This window comes from Sciurus carolinensis, chromosome X, assembly GCF_902686445.1.
Source record: "Sciurus carolinensis chromosome X, mSciCar1.2, whole genome shotgun sequence".
NCBI lineage: Eukaryota > Metazoa > Chordata > Mammalia > Rodentia > Sciuridae > Sciurus > Sciurus carolinensis.
Window position 1 is genome coordinate 65,964,206 of NC_062232.1, and position 27,444 is coordinate 65,991,649.

The window sequence follows — 27,444 nt, forward strand, 5'->3', positions numbered from 1 at the left end:
TGGCGGTGGCGGCGGCCGCAGGTAAGGAGACTACTGAAGAGAAACTAAAGGGACTTGGGTCCGCCGCACTCAGTTCCTCCTGTGTGAGGGCAGGAGAAGCTCACACCCAGTATACAGTGTGAGGAGAAGGGAACAATGGAAGTGGCGTCTATTCTCTAGGCTTTTCCCTCACCCTCAGGCGAACAGTTCTCAGCCGCTGGCAGGGACTGAAGGATTTGAAGAAAGTAAGGGTTCCCCCCGCCCCGCGACACACACATAAACACGTAGCCAACCTCTTATTACCCTAGGCCAGAGCCCCAGGGAGCTACAGCCGTCGTTGAGGCCGTCGGTGGTTTAGGGTGACGGGAAAATGGCGGAAAACAAAACGATGAAGTGAAGAATGCGGCGTCCCCTTGACATTTTCTCTCAGCGACCCCCCACCATGTTCCTTTCAGTCTCGCCCCCCACCGTGTCGCTTCTGTTCCCCCGCCCGCTGCTGATGTTAACCTTTGGAATGCGTGAGGGATGGCAGGATTTGCAAAGAAGTGGCACTCAATCGGGCATTTTAGGGAGTAGGGAACCCTCACAGCCTGGGAGGGGGGTGCTGTGTGCGGCAACTGTCGCCTCCACTAAAACACCACCATTTTGGTTCCCAGCCGTCTCCCACGTAGCAGGGCAGAGGGAGCGGGAGGCGGCTGAGGGGCTGGGCAGCACGGCGTGGGTAGTGGCGGTGGCGACCGCTGCACCAAGTGAGAAGAGGGAGGAGGGGAGGAAAGGATATTCTTGTCTCATCGGTCTCTTCATTTCCAGTGCGAAGGTTCTCTCCCTGGGTTTAAGATCAAGACAGATCTTAAACATGGGCACATGTGTGCGTTCTGCTTGAAATGATTGAAACTTGGCATGGTCGTGGGAAAGGGAAGACTTATGCGGGAAGAGGGCTGCGTCCAAAGCTGCAATACTGCTACTTGCCAGGGTTCCTTTGTCTTCTGTCTCTACAAATACTACTTTCGCATTCTCCTGCTCTGCCGCCTTATCTTTTCTCTTCTGTGCTTCACCCTATTGACAACACTGAGAAGCTTGGTCCTGAATGAGCTATGTTTAGAGGACACATATGCGAGTAAAATTCTATTTTCATGATTTCTGCTCCTCGTGCATTGATGGAAAGATGTTTACTTGAAGCATACTTGGTATGTTACCTCCATACCATAAGGATATTGAGGTACACTCTAGAGAAGACTGAGAAATCTAGCTATCTCTTGGTTATTGAATGCTTAACAAACTGCTGTTCTCTTGCCTCATTTATTATTGACCTTATTGAAAGTTCCTATGTGAAAAAAAGGTGCTCCAATTTATTTATTTGGTATTCATACAGTTTGATACTTCTCATAATATTTGCACTATATGTTGTAATTTTTACACTTAACTGAGTACTAGGGTGGTTATTTTTGTATGGATTTAGCAAGGGTAAACCTTGCTCTTGGATCTCTTATACTTTCCAAAATAAAGTGTTCCTAGTGGATTTAAAATGAATTTTAAGAGAAGATTTTGGTTTAATGAAGTGGTCAAATTTTAAGTGTAATAACATTGCACATGTTGCAATAGATAGTTGTTTCTCTTGGCATCCCTTTTGATTGCTTTTTCGATAAACACAGATTTGAGCACATGAGCTCTTCCCAGCCTCATCCTGAAAGTTGAAGTGTAAAGAAAAACATTCCTAAGTTGTGTAAGGGATTTGGTTTAGAATGTTTTAAAATATCTAATTTTGAATATATTTTTACAATAGGTAAAAAGAACATTTTCCCAAAGAAAATAACATAGTTCAGAAGGAAAAATAAGGAGAAATTGCTGCAGATTTTACTTTACAATGTGTAAGAAAATCTACAATTTCTTCAAGGCAATCATATGAAGGTGATTAACAAGTTATTTAATCTTTTATTTAACTATTAAATAAATTTAAAGCATTCATAATTGTTCTGTTATAAAGAGATCAATTAAATTGAAGACCAAAGAGTAGTTAAGTGTTAAAAATAAGTCTTTATTGCATTTTAATTTGTTTTGTGAGCTTACAGGTAATTTATTCTGAACTCTCTTGGCCTCTTGACCTCATGTTGTTTAGCAGAAAGGTGAAACAATTTGATGTTTGAAAAAAATATTTTAAAAGGCTAAGAATTTCTAAAACTAGGTAATTTTACTTAGGTATAGATAAGTAATTTTGTCTGAATCCATTGATAAATATAAATGTCACTCACTGCTGTAGCATATTTATGCATATGTTGTATTTAGCTCCAGTGTTGCTAAGGAATTACCCTGTGAAGTTCTTCTACCCTATTGTGTACTGTAGAGCCTTAAGGCAGAGGAAGAAAACACTTAGCAATCTCTCAGCATTTAAGAATAGATTTTGTTTTACATGGCAGCTTTGTAAAACTTTCATTATATATGATGTGTATATATATATATATATATATATATATATATCACCTTTTGAGCAGTATATCCGAGTGTATTAAACACTTTCTAAATGAAAATGTGATAAATGCCTTATGAAATTTATACTTTTTTTGTTTGATTTACTTAGAATCTTACATTTGAAAGGTAAATGCACATAAGTAATTATAAGAAATAGATTGTCAGCATTTAGCTTTATGTTCCTTACTCTCTGATGATCTTAAATCTATGATAAATCATTTTAAATGAAATAAGTTGAGCCTTTGCTTTCAAAACCACCATGAGGCTAGCATGATTTTTTTATCACTACTGAAAAAAAAGTCAGTTGTACAATTAAAATGATATGCTGAAATACTTTGCTAAATGTTTGTATGTGATTGATCTTATCTTTACCATATTTAGGAAGCAGTCATGTTTCATGAGTCCTCAAAACTGTGAGACAAGAGAATGTAGTAGAGTGAGGCCAGAAGTCCTTACTGGTTCAAAGAACTCCAGGGAAACTGGGATAGAACATTTTACATTATAAGTAGAACCCCAGGAGCCAGAGGTGAATACAAGTTTATCTGCAGAGCTCCGCTGCAGGGCTGATCTGGGTCTGGAAGAAATGGATGAGAGCTACTGGATGAAATTCACTAATACTAGACATCTGAGTCCTCTAGTAATGTATAAATATCCCAACTATTGTCTGTTCTCATCTTGTTCTTTTTCTTCTTTTATAACCTGTATTTTAATCTTAACCTCAATTCTGCAGTTTTGTTCTTTTGCTTGCTTCTGTCATTTCTCTATGGCTCATCACCTTTACCATGCCTTATTCTCCATAATCTTTGATTTACTTCCACCTACCCCTTCTTTTAATTATAGTTATCACATAAACCATCTAATCAGGTTTTGGGGTTTTTGTTTGTTTGTTTTGTTTTGTTTGTAATAAGCTTTGCACACCTGGTTGAGAAGCATATTTTCAGTTGCTTTTTTTTTCTCAAAAAAACTGGCTTGAGATAAATGTAAACTATTTTTAAATTCATTTCTTTTACAGATATTTTTGAATGAACTTTGCTAAGTATGGATTCGGGTGGTGGAAGTCTTGGATTGCACACATCAGACTCTAGAATGGCCCATACCATGATTATGCAGGATTTTGGTAAAGCATTTTCTTTGTTGCATTTTTTCTTTTTTAAAAGTAAGAACATACTAAATATCAAAAATAAATTAAGGAAGGGAAGACTTATAATGAAAAATTATTCTCTTACTAGAAAAATAAAATTATAGGGCTTAGTTGCTTAAAATCTGTGTCAGTGGTATACTTAAATAATTTTTGTAGTTTGTGGGGGAACCGAAGTAAGCAAACTTGGAATATAGAAATATTGTTACTGGAAATGAAAAACTTAGGTTGCATTAGTTGTTTTTTTTTGTAGTCCTGGAGATCGAACTCAGGGCCTTGGGCATGCTAGGCAAGCACTTTACCAATTGAGCTATATTCCCAGCCCCCTTAGGTTGCATTAGTAAGTACATAATTATGTTACGTTGTAAATATATTTATACTTACGTATAAATTACCAGGTGTAGGAAATTTTAAATTGGCTTTCTAACATACATTTTAAGTAGTATTGTTAATAAATCTGGAAAAGGAAGTGTTTTCACCAATTCAGAGTAGTTTGATGCATATAAAGTGATATAGGCAAAATCATGCACTTGGTAATTAATTTTATTCTGATGCTTTTCCTGAGAAATTTGTTATTAGTAGTATACATTTTTCTTTTTAAAGAAAAAAACCTCCCTATTTTTGTGGTCAAGTGTTTTAGTAGCCTCTTAAAAGTAGTCTTTTTGATGGAGATGCTAAAACTCTATTGATAGTCAACAAAATAAATGAATGCAGGCAGGGTTGGTCTGAATTACAGAGGAGATAGAAATATCTGAAATAAAAGAAGCAGGAATGTGATCATAAAAACTCAAGATCTGAGTAAAAGCAGAAAATACAAATGGTAAATTGGGATAAAAGGTAAACAGGAAACATAAGGTAACAGAGATTTTGAAACTGAAATTAGTGATGGAGAACTAGAACCCATGATACTTTGCTCAAATTAGAAATGACACTACTATTTTTGGATAATGTCATCAAATATGTCATTTGGTTCCATATGAAAAACCCAGAGTAATAAGTATCAGAAAAAGTGGATTGTAGACATGGAGGTGCTGTTTATTAGGTGTGTAACTTGGCTAAATGACTGAATTCACTTTTATGAGTGGGCTGGACTAAATAATATTTAAGGTTCTCTCCGTTTCGATGATTCTTTGACATTGTTGTCAGACTGAGTAAACCTGGGTACATTATATTTGAATGTTGTAAGGATTGGAATGCCTGTGTAGTTAATTGATGATGTAGAAAGGAATCATGGACTTATTCTCCTAAAAGATAAATTAATTGTGTTGAGTTAGAAATGATTTGGAATGGGAAAATGTACAAAATAAATTCTACAGGAGAGACAACAGGGCTAAAAAAATAAGTGGTTATATATGTCCTTGTGAATTATTGGCTCAAAAGGTGATAGTTTTTAGAACACTGGAATACACTAATTTCAGCATAAGTAATTTTTGGTTGAAATGTCAACTTTACTTTTTTACTATTTAAAATTTATTTTATTTTACTTTTTTTGGGTGCTGGGGATTGAACCCAGGGCCTTGTGCTTACAAGGCAAGCACTCTACCGACTAAGCTATCTCCCCAGCCCCTAAAATTTATATTTTAAAAATGGAAGTAATATAGTATTTTTCCTATTTAATACAAAACATTAACTAATCTGTAACACTTCGTAATTTGCCATGACTCCCTTTACTCCTGAAGATGCTCCTATTACCAAGTAGAATGTGTTTCCTTCCAAAGGATGACAATCATCTGATTGATGCTAGTGAATATTTACTTGGTGTTCCTCTTACTTTCCTTTCCATTGTTCATCTTCAGTGCCTTGAGGTGTAATTAATACTTTATTACATTTAATACTTTATTCTATTTTAGTTGCTAGGGAAGTAAAACATGCTATTTAAAATTTTTATATATGTTTTTCCTTCTGTATTTTTATTGATATAATTCATACACCAAACTATCCACCTCTGTTAAAATTTACATTTCAGTGGTTTTTAGCATGTTCAGAGAATTGTGCAACCATCACCTTGGGAGTAATTTTAGAATATTGTGTAACCCTGAAAAATAAATGAAAAGCCCTAATACTCACCAGCAGTTATTCCCCATCTTCTCCCTCCTTACCAGCACTAGGCATCCACTAATCTATGGATTTTCCTATTCTGAATATTTTTTATAATATAAGACCTTTTTGTCTGACTTTTATCCTTAGCATGACTTCAAGTGTCATTCATGTTGCATGTTTTAGTACTTCATTCATTTGTATTCTCAAATTTTATTTCATAGTATAGGTAAACCACATTATGTGTATCCATTCATTTGTAGACAGATATTTAGGTTGTTGAAACAGTTTTAGTACATTAGAACAATTTCTTGTTTGACCTACAGCTTTGCATCTTAGACTTGTGCCCTTGGAGGCATGTGGCAATGTGCCAAGGCATACTTGAAACCACAGAATGAACACATCTTTGCATCCTTTTATTTGAACTGGGGTGAATACACATACACACATATATTTATACACAAACATAAATGTTATGGCCTAGAAAACAAAGTTTTCCTCTACTACCCCTTGTCGTAATAAAATTGAAGACTTTAAGAACTACTTAAAGTTTTTCATTGGTATTTTCATAGTATAATTTGAAGCCACATCTAAAATGAGAAATTAAAAGAGAAATTAAACTTATTTATCACAGACAAAAATATGAAACCACTACTTTCTGTTATACACTGGTTTGTGATTTAACTCTCTAATAGTATGTTTGGTTATTGGTTTTATGAAAGGATGTGTTCTTTTTAATTCCATTTTTTATGTTCATTAAATATAGGTATAAAAATCAAATGTCAACTAAATTGTTTTTATATTTTTAAGATATATTTTAAAATATTTGAGAAACAACATGTATCCCATTTGTTTACAATAAAAAAAAAGAAAAGAAAAAAAAAACAACCTAGGTAACTTAAAGAATGGAGATGACTGGGAAATTAACCTACTCCTTTATGTGGTCATTGAAATTCACATTTTCAATGAAATGCGAAATTTCTCATGAGTAAAGTGAATGAAAAAGTGGACATAAAAAATATTTTTAGTCGTAGATGGACCCAATACCTTTATTCCATTTATTTAGTTTTTTTTTTGTTTGTTTGTTTTTTTTTTGGTACTGGGAATTGAACTCAGGGACACTTAACCACTAGACCACATCTCTGGCCCTATTTAGTATTTTTATGTGGTGCTGGTGATTGAACTCATATGTACTGGGCAAGTGCTGTACTACTGAGCCACAACCCAGCCCAAGATATTTTTCTTAATTTCCAGTTAAATCAATTATAACTTATATTGGTAAAGTCCACTAATTTGTGGTTAGGGATGATATTGATCTAAAATATGTTAACCTATGTATTTCCTTGGTAAATAGATTCTAAACTCTTAGAAGACAGGAATTTCTGTATTTGATATATAGTTGTGATCACAATTTCATACATAGGTGTATGCTATTTTGTGAAATGGAAAGATGTCAAAACAGGTATACTCCTAAAGAAAACTTTGTTAAGAAGACTTTTGGAAATTTTAGTTCTATTGATTCATATATTTTTTACTAAAGCAACCCCTGTGCTTATTTACCCATCTGTTAAGTTTTCTAAATTCTAACATTTCATTTGAAATTAGATATATTCATTTTGAATTTCTGTTAGCATCAAAACTTTGATATTTGAAATGAATGAATTTAGTTATATTTGTGAAACATTGAATTTGGCCTGTGTAGGTAGAGCTAACCAAATAAATACCCTACGTGTCAAGAACTCTAAATTCTATAAAGTTCTTGGTTGGGAATATGGAGTAACTATTATATAGAAAATTTGAACCATTAATCTAGAATTGTTAGACCAATTTATTCTGAAAGATAGTTGAGGTTTAAAATTTTAGAACATTGGGCTATTTTTGTGGTGTGTCAGTGTAATAATTGTTTTATTAGAGTTTGATATTGCAAAAAGTCTATGTTGTTTTAGAAGTTAAAAAGAAAATAGTCTTAGACAGTAGTACAAGACACACCCAACAAATAACAAATTTTATTCCATTACTCTGGTGAAACTGCAGATATTCACATTTAAATTAAGTAACTTAAGTAAGATGGAAAATACTGGAAGTCAGGACTTGTTTCCTACTGTTATTTGGTTATGGCATTCATTTCACACTTGTTTTTCTTCTCATTTATATTTTCCTATACTAGTAAGGTAAATTCTTCATACTATTTTAGTGATACTTGTGAAATGTTTTAAAATTTAAATGAGTTTCTAGGTGATAGGTCTTTTTTTACTTTTTCCCTCAAATTAGTCTTCTAACAGTGCCCCACTTGGTTAATCCTATAAATATCTTTTTAAAACAGTTTCTATAGTAAGTAAATAAACTATCCTCCTAGGCAAATAAAAAAAAATAACTAGTCTGGAGTTAAATAGTAAGCTCAGTTCCTACATTGAACCTTGGCAAGTTTACTTAACCTCTCTAAACTATAGATTCTCCATATTGAATTTGAGGATAATAATACCCGTCTTATATATGTGTTCTGAGAATTAAGTGAGAAAATATACATAAAATATTATCTGGTTGCTTGGCTCATTATCAGTAATTAATAAATATAGCTAGTGTATAGCTAAATAAATGATTTTATTTAGGTATACAGTGAAATCTAACAGATAAACTGAGTAGAGGGAAGAGTAAAATTTAATAGGAGCCATCTTGGATCTTGGTCTGAGTAATCTGCCAGAATCCTGTGCTAGACTCATCAATTCTTGTTCTAGAATACTTAAGATCATTTGGTTCAGGGTAAACAAGCATATTTAGATTTATTTTGGTTAAGATCTGACTTATTTTTACCTGTAAATTCCCACTAGAGGCTTGGTGAACTTGCTCCCAGCCACTTGGGAGGCCGAAGCAGGAGGATCACAAGTTCAAATCCAGTCTGAGCAACTTAGCGATACCCTGTCTCAAGAAACAAAAAGGTTTGGGGTTATAGCTAAGTTTTAAAGTGTCCATGAGTTCAATAAAAAAAAACCCACATAATAATAATAAAAAGAACAAAATAAAACAAAATGAAAGGCACTTATTCCATCTTCTTAGAATGAATCCACACAGTGAAGTTAATCAGAACCCAGGTCAGTATAAGCATTATTCTATCCTTCTCTGTATCTACTCTCAGGAACCAACTAACCTCCAGCAATGCTCTAAATAAGTGGTATTTCCTATATTTTAAGTCTTTGATTTGTATAAAGATTTTATGAAATAGTAATTTTATTATCTATTTATGTAGAATTATAGTACTGTGAATTTTGTGCACTTAATATTTATTTTTTTCATGCTAAAAGCCATCACATTTCTAGATTAAATGCTAAATTTGAAACTTCACCTCTTTCCTGTCTCTTAAACATCCAGTGGAATAATAAATGAATAAAAGTATCTGTTTTATACAAATTCCCTTTGTCTAACAGATTTGCAGAATCATGGTATTCTTTTTGAGGTAATCTGGTGGTTTAGATTAGAGTTTGAGAACGGTGACAAGTATTCAAGAGAATAAAAAGGGAGATGCTCTGAAGAGCTCCAGTGAAAGTTGAGCAGCGTTCCCTTCTTACTTTATTATTTGATGGGCTGGGTTTTTGATGGTGTCAGTTGGTCTCTATTCATGTTAACTAACTTCCATGGTGAATTGATTAAAAATAGTGAACATTGTATGGCAAATGGCATTCTCTCATAGTTTATAGAAAGTGATCATTGGGTGGAAAAGACTTCTGTGATGAATTATTTCAGAACAAAATTTTATTATAATTTATTTTAACTAGATGTAGATAATTTCATTATAACCAGGCCAACAATCTTTTTTTTATTGTAAACAAATGGGATACATGTTGTTTCTCTGTTTGTACATGGAGTCAAGGCATACCATTTGTGTAATCATAAATTTACATAGGATAATGTTGTTTGATTCATTCTATTATTTTTTTTCCCTTCTCCCCCACCCCTCCCACCCCTCTTGTCCCTCTGTACAGTCCTTCCTTCCTCCATTCTCATCATCCTCCTTAACCCTAACCCTAAACCTAACCCTAACCCTAACACTAACCCCTCCCACCCTCCATTATATGTCACCATCCGCTTATCAGCGAGATCATTCATCCTTTAGTTTTTTGAGATTGGCTTATCTCACTTAGCATGATTTTCTCCAATTTCATCCATTTGCCTGCAAATGCCATAATTTTATCATTCTTTATGGTGGAGCAATATTCCACTGTATATATATATGCCACAGTTTCTTTATCCATTCATCAACTGAAGGACATCTAGGTTGGTTCCACAATCTGGCTATTGTGAATTGAGCAGCAATGAACATTGATGTGGCTGTATCTCTGTAGTATGCTGATTTTAAGTCTTTGGGTATAGGCCAAGGAGTGGGATAGCTGGGTCAAATGGTGGTTCCATTCCAAGCTTTCTGAGGAATCTCCATACTGCTTTCCAGAGTGACTGCACTAATTTGCAACCCCACCAGCAATGTATGAGTGTACCTTTTTCCCCACATCCTCGCCAACACCTATTGTTGCTTGTGTTCTTGATAATCACCATTCTAATTGGGGTGAGATGGAATCTTAGGGTAGTTTTGATTTGCATTTCTCTTATTACTAGAGACAACAAACAATCTTGTTTACCACCTCAGAGTGGCAGAATGTAATGATTCCTTATGAAGAGAGTTTATGCTTATACAATATTTGCAAGGCAAGTGGGAGTTGGTATTTACCCTGCTGCTCATGAAAAACATTTAAGTTTTGATCCTGTTGTAGATTTACTATTATCAAACCAAAATTTAGTCTAAAATGATTAGTTTTTTTGATCCACTAAATAAGGTGTTGAATAATGCCTTCCACTTAAGATACATTAATTCTTATAGGTGAAACAAGTTCAGGGACTTTCATGTTTATAATACATATTTTATAATATATTTTATTAACTTATTTGAATATATTAATTTTTTTGTTAATGTCTTTATTTTCATTTTATTCTTTGAAAAAAATATACACTCTCAGGAATTAGGGAAAAGTAGTATATAGGGTTTTAATGTTTTTCTCCAGTGTTGGCATTTTATGTAACCATAGTACAATATCACAAGTAGAAAATTAACATTGGTAATTACTGTTAACTAGAACTACAGACCACATTCAGTTTTCACTGTTTTACACAGATTTGTGTGTGTGTGTGTGTGTGTGTGTGTGGGTGTGTATAGTACCTATATGGTTTTAGTCCATGTATGGATTATCGTAAACACCACCACAGTGAATACACAGAATTGTTCCATCACCATACATATGCTATTCTTGTTCTATTAACACACATACTCCATCTTTGGCAACTACTAATCTGTTCTTCATCCCTGTAGTTTTATTATCTTAAGACTGTTATACCAATTATTCCATTTATATATTATACAGTATGGAAATTTCAATGATGACTTTTTTTCACTCAGAATCATTTTCTGGAGATTCATTCAGGTTTTTGAATGTATCATAGTATGCTCCTTTTTATTGTTGAGTAGTATTATATAGTAAGGGTATGCCAGAATTGGTTTAATCAATCATTTACCTGATAAATGACATTTGGTTTGTTTCCAGTTTTTTGCTACTATGAGTAATAGCTTTTATGAGTTGTGAATTTTTGTGTACAATTATTGAATAAGCATATGTTTTAAGGTTTCTGGGGAAAAATGCCCTGGAGAGCAATTGTTGGTTTTATGGTAAGTGAATGTCTATTTTGTATGAAACTACCCAACTATTTTCCAGAGTGGCTGTTACCATTTTACATTTCCACCAACAACATATGAGAGATCCAGTTTCTCCACATTCTCACCAACCTATAGCATTACCACTGTTTTTTATCTGTCTCTTTGGGGTGTGGTGGTGTGTCATTATTGCTTTTATGTTTTACTTGAAAATAAAGTACTTTTTTTTTGGTATTAATTTCGATTTTACTAACATCTTTTTTCACCCACCTCTACTCCAATTCCTAGTTAGTGATATTTTTATTACAGTTAAATTTTCAGTGATATTTTAAAAATGCTATATTTAGCAAGAACTTTAATAATTAAGTAATATTTTATAGCAGTTAATGTATTAAATATAGTACTTTTAATTAATAAAATAACTTTATCTTTTTTTGGATAATTGTTTGTATTATAGTGGCTGGGATGGCTGGTACTGCACATATAGATGGAGACCATATTGTTGTTTCAGTTCCTGAAGCTGTATTAGTTTCTGATGTCGTCACAGATGATGGGATAACTCTTGATCATGGCCTTGCAGCTGAAGTTGTCCATGGGCCTGATATCATCACAGAGACTGATGTAGTAACAGAAGGTGTGATTGTTCCTGAAGCTGTACTTGAAGCTGATGTTGCCATTGAAGAAGACTTAGAAGAGGATGATGGGGATCATATCTTGACTTCTGAACTAATTACAGAAACTGTTAGAGTACCTGAGCAAGTTTTTGTGGCTGACCTTGTTACTGGTCCTGATGGACACTTAGAACATGTGGTTCAAGATTGCGTTTCAGGAGTTGACTCTCCCACAATGGTATCAGAGGAGGTTCTTGTAACTAATTCAGATACAGAAACTGTGATACAAGCAGCTGGTGGTGTTCCTGGTTCTACAGTTACTATAAAAACCGAAGATGATGATGATGATGATGATGATGATGATGATGTCAAGAGCACTTCTGAAGACTACTTAATGATATCTTGTAAGTGAAACAAAGTCTTTCATTACTCAGGAGATTGATTTATATAACTTGGAAAGATTTTCTGGGTTGGAGGATGTATTCAATAAAAGTCACAGGGAAACCCTTTGAAAATTAATTTTTTCAAAGGTGTGTTCAGATTTTTTTTAGTTTATTCATGTTTTTAATTTAAGTGAAATTTTATCCCCAAAATAAAGTGGTGTGATGCAGTGTTTTAATATCAGAATAGAAATTGTATTCTATAGTTCTCCCTATGTTTGTATTCCGTTTGACTAAGTATGTATGCGTATAGTTTATGCAAAACTATTAGCATTTATTTCAGAGTTCTATGTGAGATCCTTAAAACTTTGCATCTGAGGAAGGAAGATAGAAATATTTTATTTTCCTTTGAAGTGATGGGTTTTCCAGAAAACAGTGATGATAAAAATCTCATGATATGTTATTGTTGGAACTTGAAAAAGAAATGGATCTGTTCTTTATAAAATTTGAAGAAATCATACTAAATGTAGTAAAGATTAGAAAAAGACTTGTCACTTTTCTGGGGAAGAATTTTGTTCTTTTTAAAAATGCAAAAATGATTAACTGGGAAGACAATTACCACAGTGTGTGTGTATGTATGAATATATAGTAAATGCATGTTATATATGTGTCAGTGAATTTAAAACAAACTAGATTTTTAAATTTGTAAATATGATTTCAAAGTCTAATATGTTAACGTTTTCCTTTTGATGGTGAATATTTACATTGCTTTTAAGGGACTGATTTAAGCCATTAAAAAATGAAGATGTTATTACATATTCTTAAACAGATGTAGTTTACTAGAGCAACAGTATATTTACATCTTAACATTACAATAACTATTATTATCATTTATAAAATGATATGGTTGTTTCTTTGAAAAGAAATTCAATATGTCTTCAAAGTGGTATTCATTAAATTGGTATTAAAGTGACCTAAAACTTAGCTATCCTGTACTATAAATAGTCATACCTTGCATTATCTTCTATGATTTGATTCTGTGAAAGTTTTTTTAAAACATTTCTGGAATATGTTAGGTTCAAATATTTATCTTGACAATTACCACATATGTCAAATGCAAAGAATTCTGTGCTTCTTAGACTGAAAATTAAAGAGCACATTATATAACTCTAATGTTACTGAAACAACTGCAGGATATTTTTTAGGGGGAATTTAAACTGAGGATTAATCACTCCTTAATCAGATGAAAAGGAAAGCAATATTTAAAAAGTTAAGTTAAAACTAAGTTATTTTATGTTATAGAAAATGTATTTGCAAATATACATAAATTAAATGTTTTCTTACATCACTCATTATCCCACCATCCTTATCTTTGACCTTTTTTATAATGCTTGCACTACTGGAACCATTTTCGTTTGATTTAATCTCTTCCTTAATTTTTGATTCATTTTTATTACCTCTCAGTTTCTGTTGACTGTTGTATCTTTCAAAAATTAGAGAATACATTACCTTAAAAAGACCATAATGTTAAATTAAGAAGTCATTTTTTTCTCTCTCTTTTCTGAAATAGAGGTTTTCAAATATCTAAGAGTTAAAGCTGAGTACTTAAATTAGAACTTTGTCTTGTTACCAAATCCCTAAATATTCTTGTAAGGAAACCTCATCAGTAGCTGAGTTTTAGTGGTAGGAAGTTTATCTTCTCTATCTTAGATACATCTGAGTTTAATCTATACTCAAGCCAGACTTCACAAATTCTTTATCTTAGCAGATGGTTAGGCTCTCCCACTTGTGCTAAGTAACATTGAAATTAAGAAAATAACCATATACTTCTAATATTGTCCCAGATGTGCTCTTCTCTAAAAATATCTAACACCCATAAGACATTTGTGGGTGATTATTTTCTTCATGAAAAGCTTCACTGAAACAGGGATATTCCTTTATAATGAGCCACTTTAATGTATTTAAATGACTTTTTACTTATGAAATAAGTAAATAATATTTCCTTCAGGAACATAATTTTGTATAAAACAAAATATTTTGGTAGGTTGATCTCATTCAAACCTCATCGATTTGAGGGATAAAAGAAAAAAGTTATTTTAAAAGTAAAACCGGGCTGGGGAGATAGCTCAGTTGGTAGAGTGCTTACCTTGCAAGCACAAGGCCCTGGGTTGGATCCCCAGCACCGCAAAAAAAAAAAAAAAAAAAAAAAAAAAAAGTAAAACCACTTCATCAAGATATAATTCACACACCATACAAATTCACCCATTTAATGTTTGTAAATTGTTTTTAGTTTATTCAGATTTGTATAACCATTGTCTAATCAATTTTAAAATGTTTCATTACCCACAAATGAAATTCTATAGCCTTTTTTTTTTTTTTTTTTTTTTTTTTTTTGGTGGTGGTGCTGGGGATTGAACCCAGGGCCTTGTGCATGCAAGATAAACACTCTATCCCCAGCCCCCTCTATAGCCTTTAGAAGTTACTTGCCATGTCATTCCCCACAGGCAACCGTAATTCAATTTTTAGATTTTTCCTATTCTAGATATTTCATATAAGTGGAATCTCACAATGTGTCGCCTTTTATATCTGGCTTTTTTCACTATTCATAATGTTTTCAAGGATCATTCATGTCATAGCATGTATGGGGACTTCATTCCTTTTAATCGCCAAGTAATTTTCCATTGTATGGATATGCCATATTTGGTTACTCATCAGTTGATGAACATTTTGGATTTTCATTTGGTCTATTATGAATAATGCTGCTGTGAATATTTGCATATAATATTTGTGGGTATGTTTTTAGTTCTGTTGGATATATATTTGAGAGTAGCATACCTTTGAAATTTAAATGTGACTATATTTTTTGTTTTCTCTCCATTGTGAAATATAGATCCTTTGCACATTGTTTAACCCTACCCCTCTATTATATCAGTATATATACATTCGAATCATATCCTCCGTATAATTTTTGTAGATGCAGCATTAAAGCAGTAAAAAGCCTACTTAGCTTTAAAAAGCAGTGTTATATTATACAGTTTCCTAAAATACAGTTTAATCAAATTGTGCCAATAGGTTATAGAAGAACATTTAATGTTACTAAACATCGTAATGTTGGCAAACAGTGTGCTTTACTATTCTGTTTTATGTTTAATGCTAGTTGATTTCTGTGGTGTGAATACAATACCCACTTATTGGTGATTTGAAAAACAACACTGTAGGACCTGAATATCTTGTGCCTTACAATAAACAAAAATGTTACACTTGAATTTTAGATATTTTAAGGTTTTTTTTCCATGCTAGAAATTGAATCCAGGGGTTCTCTACTACAAGCTAAACCCCAACTTTTTTTTTTTTTAACTTTGAGACAGGGTCTTGCTAAATGTAGAGACTGGCCAATATCTTGAGATCCTCCTGAATTAGCCTCCCAAATAGCTGGGATTACATTCATGAATCACTGCCCCCTGCTGGTATTTTAAGTTTTATCTGCATTAACACATTTTGTCCTATCATCCTGTATGTGGAACACATATAAGATCTTAAATTGAGAATGGGGTAGTTTTCCTAATTTCTCTTTCTGAAGATTCATCACTTATGTATAAAAATGCCTTAGATTTATGTGCATTGATCTTATATCCCGCTACTTTACTGAATTCACTTATGAGATCTAAAAGTTTTCTGGTGGAATTTCCTGGTTCCTCCAAGTATATAATCATATCATCAGCAAACAGGGATAGTTTGAGTTCTTCTTTTCCTATTCGTATCCCTTTAATTTCTTTGGTCTGTCTAATTAATCTGGCTAGAGTTTCAAGGACGATATTGAAAAGAAGTGGTGAAAGAGGGCATCCCTGCCTTGTTCCAAAAAAAAAAAAAAAAAAGATCTTAAATTGAGCAATAAATATACCACTTAGGGTATATGAAATAATTATATGTTTTTAGGTGTCTATAATTTTGAGAAAAGTAATAGGGAAATCATTACAGCATTTGAAAATATTTTAGAATTCATTGTGAAATGGCATAAACTTTGTTGCAAAAGCTACTTCTAAATGTTCAACTGAACAAAATATTAGGTACATAATTGATAGGTAGTATAAGAAATGCATTCAAGAAAGTATTTTCTAGAACTAGGTTGTCATTTTGAGGAAGGCACTGCATTTCAAATTATCAGATACTATATTTTTCAGTGTTCTGTTAATTGAACAGTTTGTTATCTTTCTTAATAATAAATCATATATAAGCTCTAGAATATTTCCAGCCTATTTTAATGCACTTGAGTCATTTTCTTTGAAATATTTTCAGAATTGAAAACTTGGGACTGAATGATTTAATATGAGTCTTTGAGGATTTGTTTTTAAAATTAGTTGATTGCCTATTAAGTCTGTCAACATGGTACTTTATGTAACAAAGGCTAAATCTCGATGATTTACTTCAAACTGTACACCAATATCCTTAATAATTTTATAATCTATGAACTTAAAATATGGAACAAATTCAGTCACTCAGTATATTTCAGAATTGTTCGTTCTGAGGAATCTAAATAGGAAATGATGAATGCATTAAAATTAAATTAAAGACCTTAAGAACAGAAAATGTAATCTGAGAGAATAGCAACAATAATTACAAAACTTAAAGGTAAAATTATCTTATGCATTTTAAATTTGCCAAAAATGTGTATTTAATTTCATGAGCTTTAATGTAGTGAATTGCAGCTTTAGTTCACCTTGTTCCAGAGGGAACTGTGGTGATTTTAAACCATTCACATATAATAGAGCAGGGTTTATAAATAACTAAGTTATTCCAACATGAGAAATTCATGGTTTTGGAAACTTTTTGATATTTTAATCCTATCTTTGTAAGAAAGTACTGTTTTTTCCTGAAAACTTAATTTGTCTATTTTAATTTTTCTTATGATGTCATGTTTCCAACATGTTATGAGCTATTAAACCAATAATATCATGTACTTCATCATTTTTTACTTTCATTTTAATTTGTTTCATAGTCTCCCGTAAATTGCCCAAAGTATAGTAATGTAATTAGTTGCTATGATAGAATAAAAATATTTAGTCCATTTGTTTTTTATCATTCGAGTGCTTTCTTTCATAGACAATAAAATACTTAAAATCTTAAGTGTGTGGAATCATGTGTATTGAGTAACAAAGTTTAAGTAGTTTTACAAAGTAAAGGGAATTTCTAAAATGTGGTCTTTTCCATTTTCAAATGCCAAAATTACATTATTAATTATATGTATCAAATTTGAAACTGAAATAGGGAAAATGTAGTATTTGACCCATTTATATATTCCTGAATATTTTTAAGATTTTACGAACACCAAGTTTATAGCTTTTTAATAATTTATTCTTTTTTTCATATTTCTAGAATTATGTATACTTAGAACCTTCAGAATTTGATGTTTCATATATTGTAATGTGATATACATATATATATGTATATCAGAAGATTTTAAATTTAGAATGCATTTTAGTTTTATAGGAATAGTATTAAAAATGGTAGGCATATAATATTTAGGGAGAACATACTGCTTGAATATTACTTATGGCCATAGGAAAAAGTTATAGGTATAATCTATTCATTGCGTAGTTCATGTATTCTGTTTGTGTGAAACTAAATGTTATCCTTAAAAACTGTACAGCAGAAAATAGAATTTAGTAAGTATACTTAAAATGTAAGTAGTAGTCTCAAATACTGTTGCTTTACCTTTATATATTATTGATTTTTTTCATGCATACTGAAATATCAGGTTTTTAATAAGAAGAAAGAGGTAAAGGTACCCAATTTAGTTATGTCCTTTGCATATGTCTTTGAAATAAAGCATATGTTGCTAAACTTAGACTTACACAAAATTTGTGGTTTGAAGTTGTTTCCCATTGACTCAGTAGAAATTATTTACTAAGATTTTATTTTTGTAAGGATTTATGAAAAGCCCCTTTTATAAAATCATTAATATATTCTGTTTCTTCCTTTTTTAAATATCCTAGATTTAATATGCTAATTTATTTTATAATTAACTGCTGCTTAATTTGAGAGTTGTTTATGGACTTTATTTTATAAGTAATGTGTTCTATATTGATTTTGGTGATGGAAGATTATTCAATCTTTTCTCCAAGTCATTTTATTTGAAGCTAAGTAGTTATTATTTCCTATATATAAATTCAAATCTCTGAATAGTTTTTTTTAAATCTAACTCTGATCATGTGGTGTATCCTATCTTGTGTACTGTTTTCCTATGAAACAACACTTTGTGGCCACATTATAGGTTATCAAATGAATATAGTACGTACTTGGTTAAAATACATTATCTCATGTTGCATTTATGCTTATCACACCCTAAATATTGGTAGTACTTTTTGACTGAAATAATTTCCTCTTTATATTTTACAGTGGATGATGTTGGAGAGAAATTAGAGCATATGGGGAACACACCATTAAAAATCGGCAGTGATGGTTCACAAGAAGATGTTAAAGAAGATGGGTTTGGTTCAGAAGTAATAAAAGTGTATATATTTAAAGCAGAGGCTGAAGATGATGTTGAAATAGGTACAATGACTAATTTTAGATTATTGCTATTATATGAATTAGAATTTATTCTTATTTTTCTAGGGACTATTCTAAATTGTCCTCAAAGGAGAGATTTTTTAATAGTTTTCTTTGGTGGTATATTTTAAAATTGTATATGTGAATATAAAGCAAGAATACAAAATATGTTATTCTTAGAGTGTTTCAAACATGAGTAGAGTATTATAGCTGGAAATATCAAAATGAATGAAGAGAATTTAGAGTAAGAAATTTTAACGTGTATTTAAGAACTTGAGTTCTATAGGCAGGATGTTTGGGGTTTTAATCTTAGTTCTGACATTTAGCTCAGCCACCCAAGTGAGTTATATAACCTCCATCTACCTCTTGTTTCCTCATTCATAAAATGGCCATAATGACAGTAACTACCTAATATGGCTATTGTAAGGAATAAATGGGCAAATATATGTTAAAAAACTTAAATGATGCTTGGAATTTAAGTGTGATGTGTTAGTAATTATTGTTTCTCTGATGACAGAAAATGTAAACTGTAATTTATATGACAATTTTCTTGGCACTTTGAAGTTTATTTTGGAATTTTGAAAATTATATTTTTCTGAAGGTAAAAAGTTCTTGTATATTCTCTTTATTAATTCAGGGAGTTATTCCATGATACTTCTCTATTTGGACATGTGCTTTAATTTTTAAGGTGGAACAGAAATTGTCACAGAGAGCGAGTACACCAGTGGACATTCTGTAGCCGGGGTGCTTGACCAGAGCCGAATGCAGCGGGAGAAGATGGTTTACATGGCAGTTAAAGATTCTTCTCAAGAAGAAGATGATATCAGTAAGACAAAAGGGAACTGTAGTAACCCATGAGTAGTGTTTGTATTTTCAAAAAAGCAAGCAATCATAGAAGCATTATAAGAACAAAATTTATTAAAATAAGCCTGACCCTTTGGTACAAATAAGTGTATACATATATTATTCACATCAGCAAACATAAAATACAATATCTAAGTTAATATACTGGAAATACAGTGATAAGCAATATACTGTTCCTGAATTAACGGAGCTTGAAAATGTATGGAGAATTGAGTATCAATGTTATGTGTTATTGGATATGTTACATATACATTATCTCATTTTATTCTCACAACTCATGTCTGATGTAGGTGGTATTATCCTTATTTTATGGAAGGAAGAAAGACTGAGGGAAAATAATTTGCCCAAGACCATTCCAATATTAAGTTTAGAAGGCAGGATTTGAACTCATATCTATCTTATTTTACTGCCAGTGTTCTTTCCATATGGCACTGAGCACTATTGGTCTCTGGATTTAGCAGGGGAAGGACTAACTGGTTTTGCTCCTTCTGCCACTCAGAGGTTAGCTGTGTAAGTATTCATTCAAGTCAATCTGTCAATATCTTGATTTATTAATGCTATTGATGGTATCCAAGTAGTTGTTCCTTAAGGTTTCTTGGGGCTGAGTACCACAGGGTTAAAAAAAAAAATCCTCAGGTTTCCTTTCCTGTTATGATTTCTGAAGACATTTAATTCTCTGCACTGAGTACCACAGGGTTAAAAAAAAATCCTCAGATTTCCTTTCCTGTTATGATTTCTGAAGACATTTAATTCTCTGCATACTTTCTCCACACCTCAGTACACAGTCCTTCTCTAAGACTACTTCTGTCTCCTTGGCATATTGAGAAAACGCTATTGTTTTGCACAAGTAGGGAAAGAACAACTATTTCACAGCATTACCTTGACAATGTTGGGTTTTTACCTGAACTGCATTCTGACAGCTATTCCTCATGTTTCCTTCTCTTGAAGACATGGGGAACTGAATTCTACCTATTTACATGAGTTGTATATCTCAGTTGAAATATCAAAAAATATGAGTGGAGATGATAGGGTTCAATGAAATAATTTCTATATGGTCTCTAAATCTTTTATTAATGTGTTTAATTTATTAGTTAGTAAAAGGACACAGTAGGAGGTTGGAGACTAAGGCTTAGGTTGGCTGATACCAGAGTGCCAGGGGGATGTGAAAAACAGACCAGGGTCTCTTTCTCATTAATGGAAAGAAGAGAAACTTGGAGAAGGAAGGACATTTTTTCCTACATTTATTTTCACATGCTTTTATAGTAAATAGATCTCAGTGTGTGAATCAAAGAAAAGCATAAATTCAAGTCAGTTTTCTATTTAACAGGTTAAATGTAAACAGATGCTTCACATAAAGTATATAAACTGGCTTTGTATATTTAAATATTTTTAACCACAATATTTTTAAATGTGCTTCAATTGTTTTTCTCCTCAGTAGTCTCTTAAACTCCAGCTTCTTGAAGTGTGTACACACGTCCTTGAGCAACAGCATTTGATGATATACATTATATATACATATGTATACATTTACATATATATATATAATTCTAATTTATAGAAATTTTCAACTACCAGTATTTTCATTTTTTCATTACATAAATAATATTGAATGTAGTATATGAGATAGTGTAAATACTTTCTAATACTCTATGGGAAACTGTTCTGAGTTCAAAGTACTACCAGGTAAATTTATTGAATACAATTCTTTTTATAAAATTGCAATCCCCAATGGGCTATAAAAGCAGCCAATATATGGAAAGCACACATTTTATATAATTAAAAAGCCATTTTCATAGGACTTGTATCTGAGAGAAAAAGAATTTTTGTAAATTATTGTCTCCTAGTGGCATTAGCCTCCAAATTGCCTAATATAAACTTACACTAAATTTACAAAATTTCAAATTAACCAAACTGAAATCTTGAAAGTTGGAAGATTTAAATTGTTTCAATTTTTTACCCACTTATTAAATATTTGGGGTTATAAACAAGGAATTATTTCTAAAATTTAGGTTGCGCTGAAATAGCAGATGAAGTTTACATGGAAGTCATTGTAGGGGAAGAGGAAGGAACTTCTCTCCCTGAGATTCAGCTTGAGGACTCTGATGTTAATAAAACAATTGTCCCTGTTGTCTGGGCTGCGGCATATGGTAGGACACTGGCATTTTTTCACCTGATAAGTACATAACATATGTATTTAATCAGACTTTAGGCCATTAAATATGCTGTGCTAATGCCACTGTGAGTTGGCTAATATAATAAAATGTTTTGTGTGGACTGATTCATTTCTAATTACTTTACGTTTTTTTCCTATCACATAAGTGAACCTTGCTTAATACATTTTCAGTAGGATCTATTTTAAATCCTACCTCTATGAGAGAGTGCCATAAAACATTTTATTTTCCTAAAATAGGAGTATCCTTTGAAAAATCAATCCTTCCTCTTTTGGAAAAATCCATTTCAATTATTAACACCACATATAAGATTTTGGGGTTCTGAAAAGCAACAAATTCAGGTGTGCTCTTTTAGAAACTATGTCATAGAAGGTAAATTTATCGAGTTATTTTCTTCCCCTTCGTCTGTCAATCTTATTCCTGTGTATTGTACAAGGTAGTCCAGGTATACTGTTTACTTTGAAAAATGTTGGTGTTCAAATGCATTAATTTACCTAAATTGGTTCTCCCAAAGGTACATTCATTCAACAGTCATTTATTGAGCATCTCCAGTGCTAGAAGTACTTTGAAGAAATAGTTACAGAACTTACATTTAAAAAGTAAAACTGTCCTAAATGTAAATAATTCAAGAATGCTGACAGCAGCCCTTATTTTCAGTGTGTGAAATTACCTAATCCAAGGGAGTGGAAGAACTCAGGAAAACAGTTTTTAATCCAAGGAATGTTGGGCAAAGTAAGATTTTAATAGATTAAAATGTGATCTCTAGTAATCTTTATAATCAGCATATCAGTTAGTAATTAGTCTTTTTCCTTTTTTTTTTTTTCCAGGAGATGAAAGAAGAGTTTCCCGAAGATATGAAGATTGTCAAGCATCAGGTAAGGGAGCATTTTGTATGTTAAATATCTGGTTTTATATATTGCTTGGTAAGTAAATAATAGTTTGAATCTGCAGAAACATTTGTTGGACTGTTACCTTGCCTGGACATACCTAATACAGTTACATAGTAATTTGCCTCTTTTGCAAATTAACTTCTATGTGGATATAATGGGAATTAATCAGTGAATGCAGTTCATTCTCTCAAGAAACAAAATTTACCACATGGGTCATAAAAGGCTTCTTTGGAAAAATTATAAATTTTGGCAGAAAAGTAGAAGTGTTTTCATGGTATCAGTCATATGTTAATGTTTTTCTCGAGTGGAACTGTTTTCTTAATTAATATATATGGCAAACATTTGAGATATAGATCGATCAATTTATAATAGTTATATAAAATCCATGTGTCAACACAATTTTTTTAGTTTTAATTCACCCTAAGTAGTATTTTATGGTTGATATTTTTTTTATTAAGCAAGGAGGCTTTTTCTCATGACAAAGTGTTTGATTGTTCTGTTTCCACTTTTGGGAAGAATTTGATGATCTAAACTTAAATGTAGATTTCACTGAAATTGATGAGAGGAATATATTGCAGCATATAAGCTAGCCTGACAGTTTTATAGATCTACAATTTTAAATTAAATTGCTCAGCACCACAATATATTTGTGAGAACTGGAGTTTTATTAAGGATTTTATTCCCTATGCACTGATCCCACTGAAATTGTACCAAATTGCCTGCCACAGTTATTTAAATTCCTAAAACCAATCTTATTTCCCTTCACATCAAGTATACTGTATTCTAAAGCACATATGTAAGAAATTTGATTTTTCATGCATTACTTATAGTTATCATGATTATATAGCTTCATTGATGTATGTATATTTCTTGCTAAATCACTATGATTTTATCAGCCTCCTTTGGTGAGAAATTGGTCTGATGACAAGATTTTTAATAGGGTCATAAAACTCAGATTTTGTGTTACATTCATCTCATCAGTTTTATTTTTTAGGATAATCAAAGTGATATATTTTAACATTAATTTCATGTGATATCCTATTCAAAGTGTTTACATGTACACATCTGTGACAGAAAAAAAATAGAGAATGATAATGTGAAATTCACTACTGCAAAGGCAACTTGGTACCATGTCATCTGTAGTAATTAATCTACCAAAACCAAAAAAGCATAATTATATGTATTTTAACAATGCATTGATTTTTTTTTTTTTTAGGAAATACTTTGGACTCAGCATTAGAAAACAGAAGTAGTACAGCAGCACAGTACCTTCAAATTTGTGATAGTATTAATACAAATAAAGTACTTAAACAAAAATCGAAGAAGAGGAGAAAGGGAGAAACAAGGCAGTGGCAAACAGGTAAAATACTCTGCTTTATGAATATTATAATAATTGGAGATGTGCAATTATTTTTGTAACCAAAGGGAAAAAAAAATCTGTTGCTTACAGTTAGTCATACTCTCCATGTACCTGTTTGTGTATTATGTAGATAATTGTTTTTTACAGTGTGATACTGGTACTTAATAAAACTGCTTGTTTGCTCCTTTTAAAGAGAATTTTCAAGTTGTTTTAACAGTAAAGGGTGTCAAATTCTGGTTTTCCAAGTATATATGATGGTAACATTTTGGCAGGTGAGTGGTCTGTAGTAGAATCCTTTTTAGTGAGCTATTTTACCATAAATTTCTTTTGTAATTTTATCTTATAGGATTTTATTCAACTAATATAGTTTTCGCATAGTGAATGTCAGCTAGTTTTGTCACCTTTGTTGTAAAATCCATTAAAATAGTCTGACCAAATGTCAAATTTCCTTTATTTTTTTTTATCTAGCTGTTATAATAGGTCCTGATGGACAGCCCCTGACAGTATACCCTTGCCATATTTGCACAAAAAAGTTTAAATCCAGGGGATTCTTAAAAAGACACATGAAGAATCATCCTGATCATTTGATGAGAAAAAAATATCAGTGTACAGATTGTGACTTCACAACTAACAAGAAAGTAAGTTTCCATAACCACTTAGAAAGCCATAAGCTTATAAACAAAGTTGACAAAACACATGAATTTACAGAATACACACGAAGATACAGAGAGGCTAGTCCACTGAGTTCAAATAAACTTATTTTAAGAGACAAGGAACCGAAGATGCACAAGTGCAAATACTGTGACTATGAAACTGCAGAACAAGGACTCTTGAACAGACATTTGCTGGCTGTTCACAGCAAGAATTTTCCTCATGTTTGTGTTGAATGCGGGAAGGGTTTTCGCCATCCTTCTGAACTCAAGAAACATATGAGAACCCATACTGGTGAGAAGCCATATCAGTGTCAGTATTGTGTCTTCAGGTGTGCAGATCAGTCAAATCTGAAAACTCACATTAAGTCTAAACATGGTAACAATTTGCCATATAAATGTGAGCATTGTCCCCAAGCATTTGGTGATGAAAGGGAGCTTCAGCGTCATCTGGATTTGTTTCAAGGACATAAGACACACCAGTGTCCTCATTGTGATCATAAGAGCACCAACTCAAGTGACCTTAAGCGGCACATCATATCTGTCCATACCAAGGATTTTCCTCACAAATGTGAGGTCTGTGATAAAGGTTTCCATCGTCCTTCTGAGCTCAAAAAGCATAGTGATATTCATAAGGGTAGAAAGATTCATCAGTGTAGGCACTGTGACTTTAAGACATCAGATCCATTCATTCTTAGTGGTCATATCCTTTCAGTTCATACTAAGGATCAGTCATTAAAATGTAAAAGGTGCAAGAGAGGGTTCAGACAGCAAAATGAACTCAAAAAGCATATGAAGACCCATACTGGAAGGAAGATTTACCAATGTGAGTATTGTGAATACAGCACTACAGATGCATCTGGCTTTAAACGACATGTGATCTCAATTCATACAAAAGACTATCCACACAGGTGTGAATTCTGCAAGAAAGGATTTCGAAGACCATCAGAAAAAAATCAGCATATTATGAGGCACCACAAAGAGGCTCTTATATAATTATATCAATATAAAGAAAGAAGCTATTTAGAAAATAAGATATGCCACTTTGGAGGAAAATCTCATTGTTTCATCTGATTTCAAAGCTTGATATTAAACCATAACTTTACATTCTTTGTAATAAAGATCTTAAAATATTTGAATTGACAGGGGAGTCTCATAGCCCTTTGAAAATTAAAGAATTTTAAGAAGCACCATAGAATGATTTCAGAAAAACTTAAAGTGTTTATTTAATAGTATACACAAATTAAATTACAAAGGGGAAAAGTAAAGACAAATACCGTATTTGGTTGATCATACTAGAAACAAATGTTTCTGAAAAGAGAACACATAATTGAGGAGTTTTAACAATTCTTTGCTTTAGCAAGCAAGCCTCACTTTTATGCAATTTTACAGATGGGGTGGGGAAATAAAATGCAGTCATCCATCAGTCACTTAGTCATTGAGCCTTTTATATTATACCTGGAAATTGAATTCCAGAAAAGGAAAAAGTTTTGTGTATTCATTTAAATAAATTTCACTGAGAAACAGTTTCAATTGATTCAGTACTATTAAAAAAAGAATTTCAGAGCAGCTAATATTTTATCACAGGATAGGATATTTAAAATACAGCATTCTGTACTGAAATCTAGCATAAAGTCTAAGGAATAAACTTCCCTTTTTTCTGATGTTCAAGTTTATTGTTCTGTATGGCATATGTGACAAAAGTACATTTGAGTCAAATGTGGCTTTCTAAAATGGATGCAACTGTAGTGTTGCAGACAAAATCAGCACTATATTTCTTAATGATCTAAAGATTAAACAGAGAACACAGTTTTCTTAAATATAATGTTCAGAGGTTTTTTTAGGGTCTTAGCAAGTATGATTATTCTAGTCTTACTTGCTCTAATGTTTAAAGGTGCAATTTTATGCCATTATTGAAATTTTTGATTTTAAAAATCTATATACCATATTATTAACATGCATTTTCGATATGAGGCAGTATTTGTGCAGTATTTAACAGAACAATATACTGCCAATAGAGTTTGGAGGTGGATATTCAGTTTACAGTGTATAAATTTAAAATATGCATCCCTTTAACAACGCTTTGTGTTAGCATGCTGCAAATCAAAATGGCGCTTATATTTAAAGCTGGTTTAGGGAAATTTACTGAAAACCCTGTTCATAAATGTAATGCATATGATGTGTACTTTTAAGTTTTAGTTGCTTCATGTTTACATTCAGCTGTTGAACATACTTAAAATGTAATTTTACTTCATGCTATATTGTGACTTTGTGTTTCAAATAATGTTCACCTTTCTTTATTTGCACCAGATAAGAATCAGTTACTTGAGAATAATTTTTTAAATCTTTCTTAACTTCAGAATATTAAATTTGGAAAATCTAAAATTGTGTGTTATGTGGCTGTAAATGATGTACACGCTGTAAAATAAGATTGTCGCTGTTATGTGGGATTATTATTTCTAAATGTTACTCATTGAAATGAGCATACAATAAAAGGCATTTATTGCAATTTTAGGTTTTATGAGCTTATTTAAAGTTGAGCTGTAATGTTCATTCCTCATTAAAAGCCTTTTAACTTAACGTTTCTTAGGCAGTTTGGACCTTTTAATCATCTTGTTGAATTTTGTGAATTAAAAATTATATGAGCTAGGAATTTA

The 27,444-nt window shown here is 32.1% G+C and overlaps 1 protein-coding gene across 12 annotated transcripts; it reads left to right on the forward strand.

The window, feature by feature from the left end:
- Znf711 (zinc finger protein 711) lies at window positions 1-27,377 on the forward strand. Of its 12 annotated transcripts, XM_047535582.1 has the most exons (11): window positions 1-21; window positions 1,763-1,887; window positions 2,827-3,082; window positions 3,458-3,562; window positions 11,758-12,327; window positions 18,700-18,855; window positions 19,541-19,678; window positions 21,726-21,863; window positions 22,715-22,762; window positions 23,994-24,137; window positions 24,606-27,377. In XM_047535582.1, the coding sequence occupies exons 4-11, from the start codon at window positions 3,484-3,486 to the stop codon at window positions 25,781-25,783; spliced, it is 2,451 nt and encodes an 816-aa protein (XP_047391538.1). In that variant the 5' UTR covers window positions 1-21; window positions 1,763-1,887; window positions 2,827-3,082; window positions 3,458-3,483; the 3' UTR covers window positions 25,784-27,377. The 12 variants fall into 12 exon arrangements, with proteins under 12 accessions (XP_047391538.1, XP_047391546.1, XP_047391539.1 ...); XM_047535583.1 differs by lacking the exon at window positions 1-21 and having other exon boundaries at window positions 1,660-1,887; window positions 2,827-3,087; XM_047535587.1 differs by lacking the exon at window positions 1-21 and having other exon boundaries at window positions 1,660-1,887; window positions 2,827-3,087; window positions 11,770-12,327.
- Window positions 27,378-27,444: the final 67 nt, after the last annotated feature.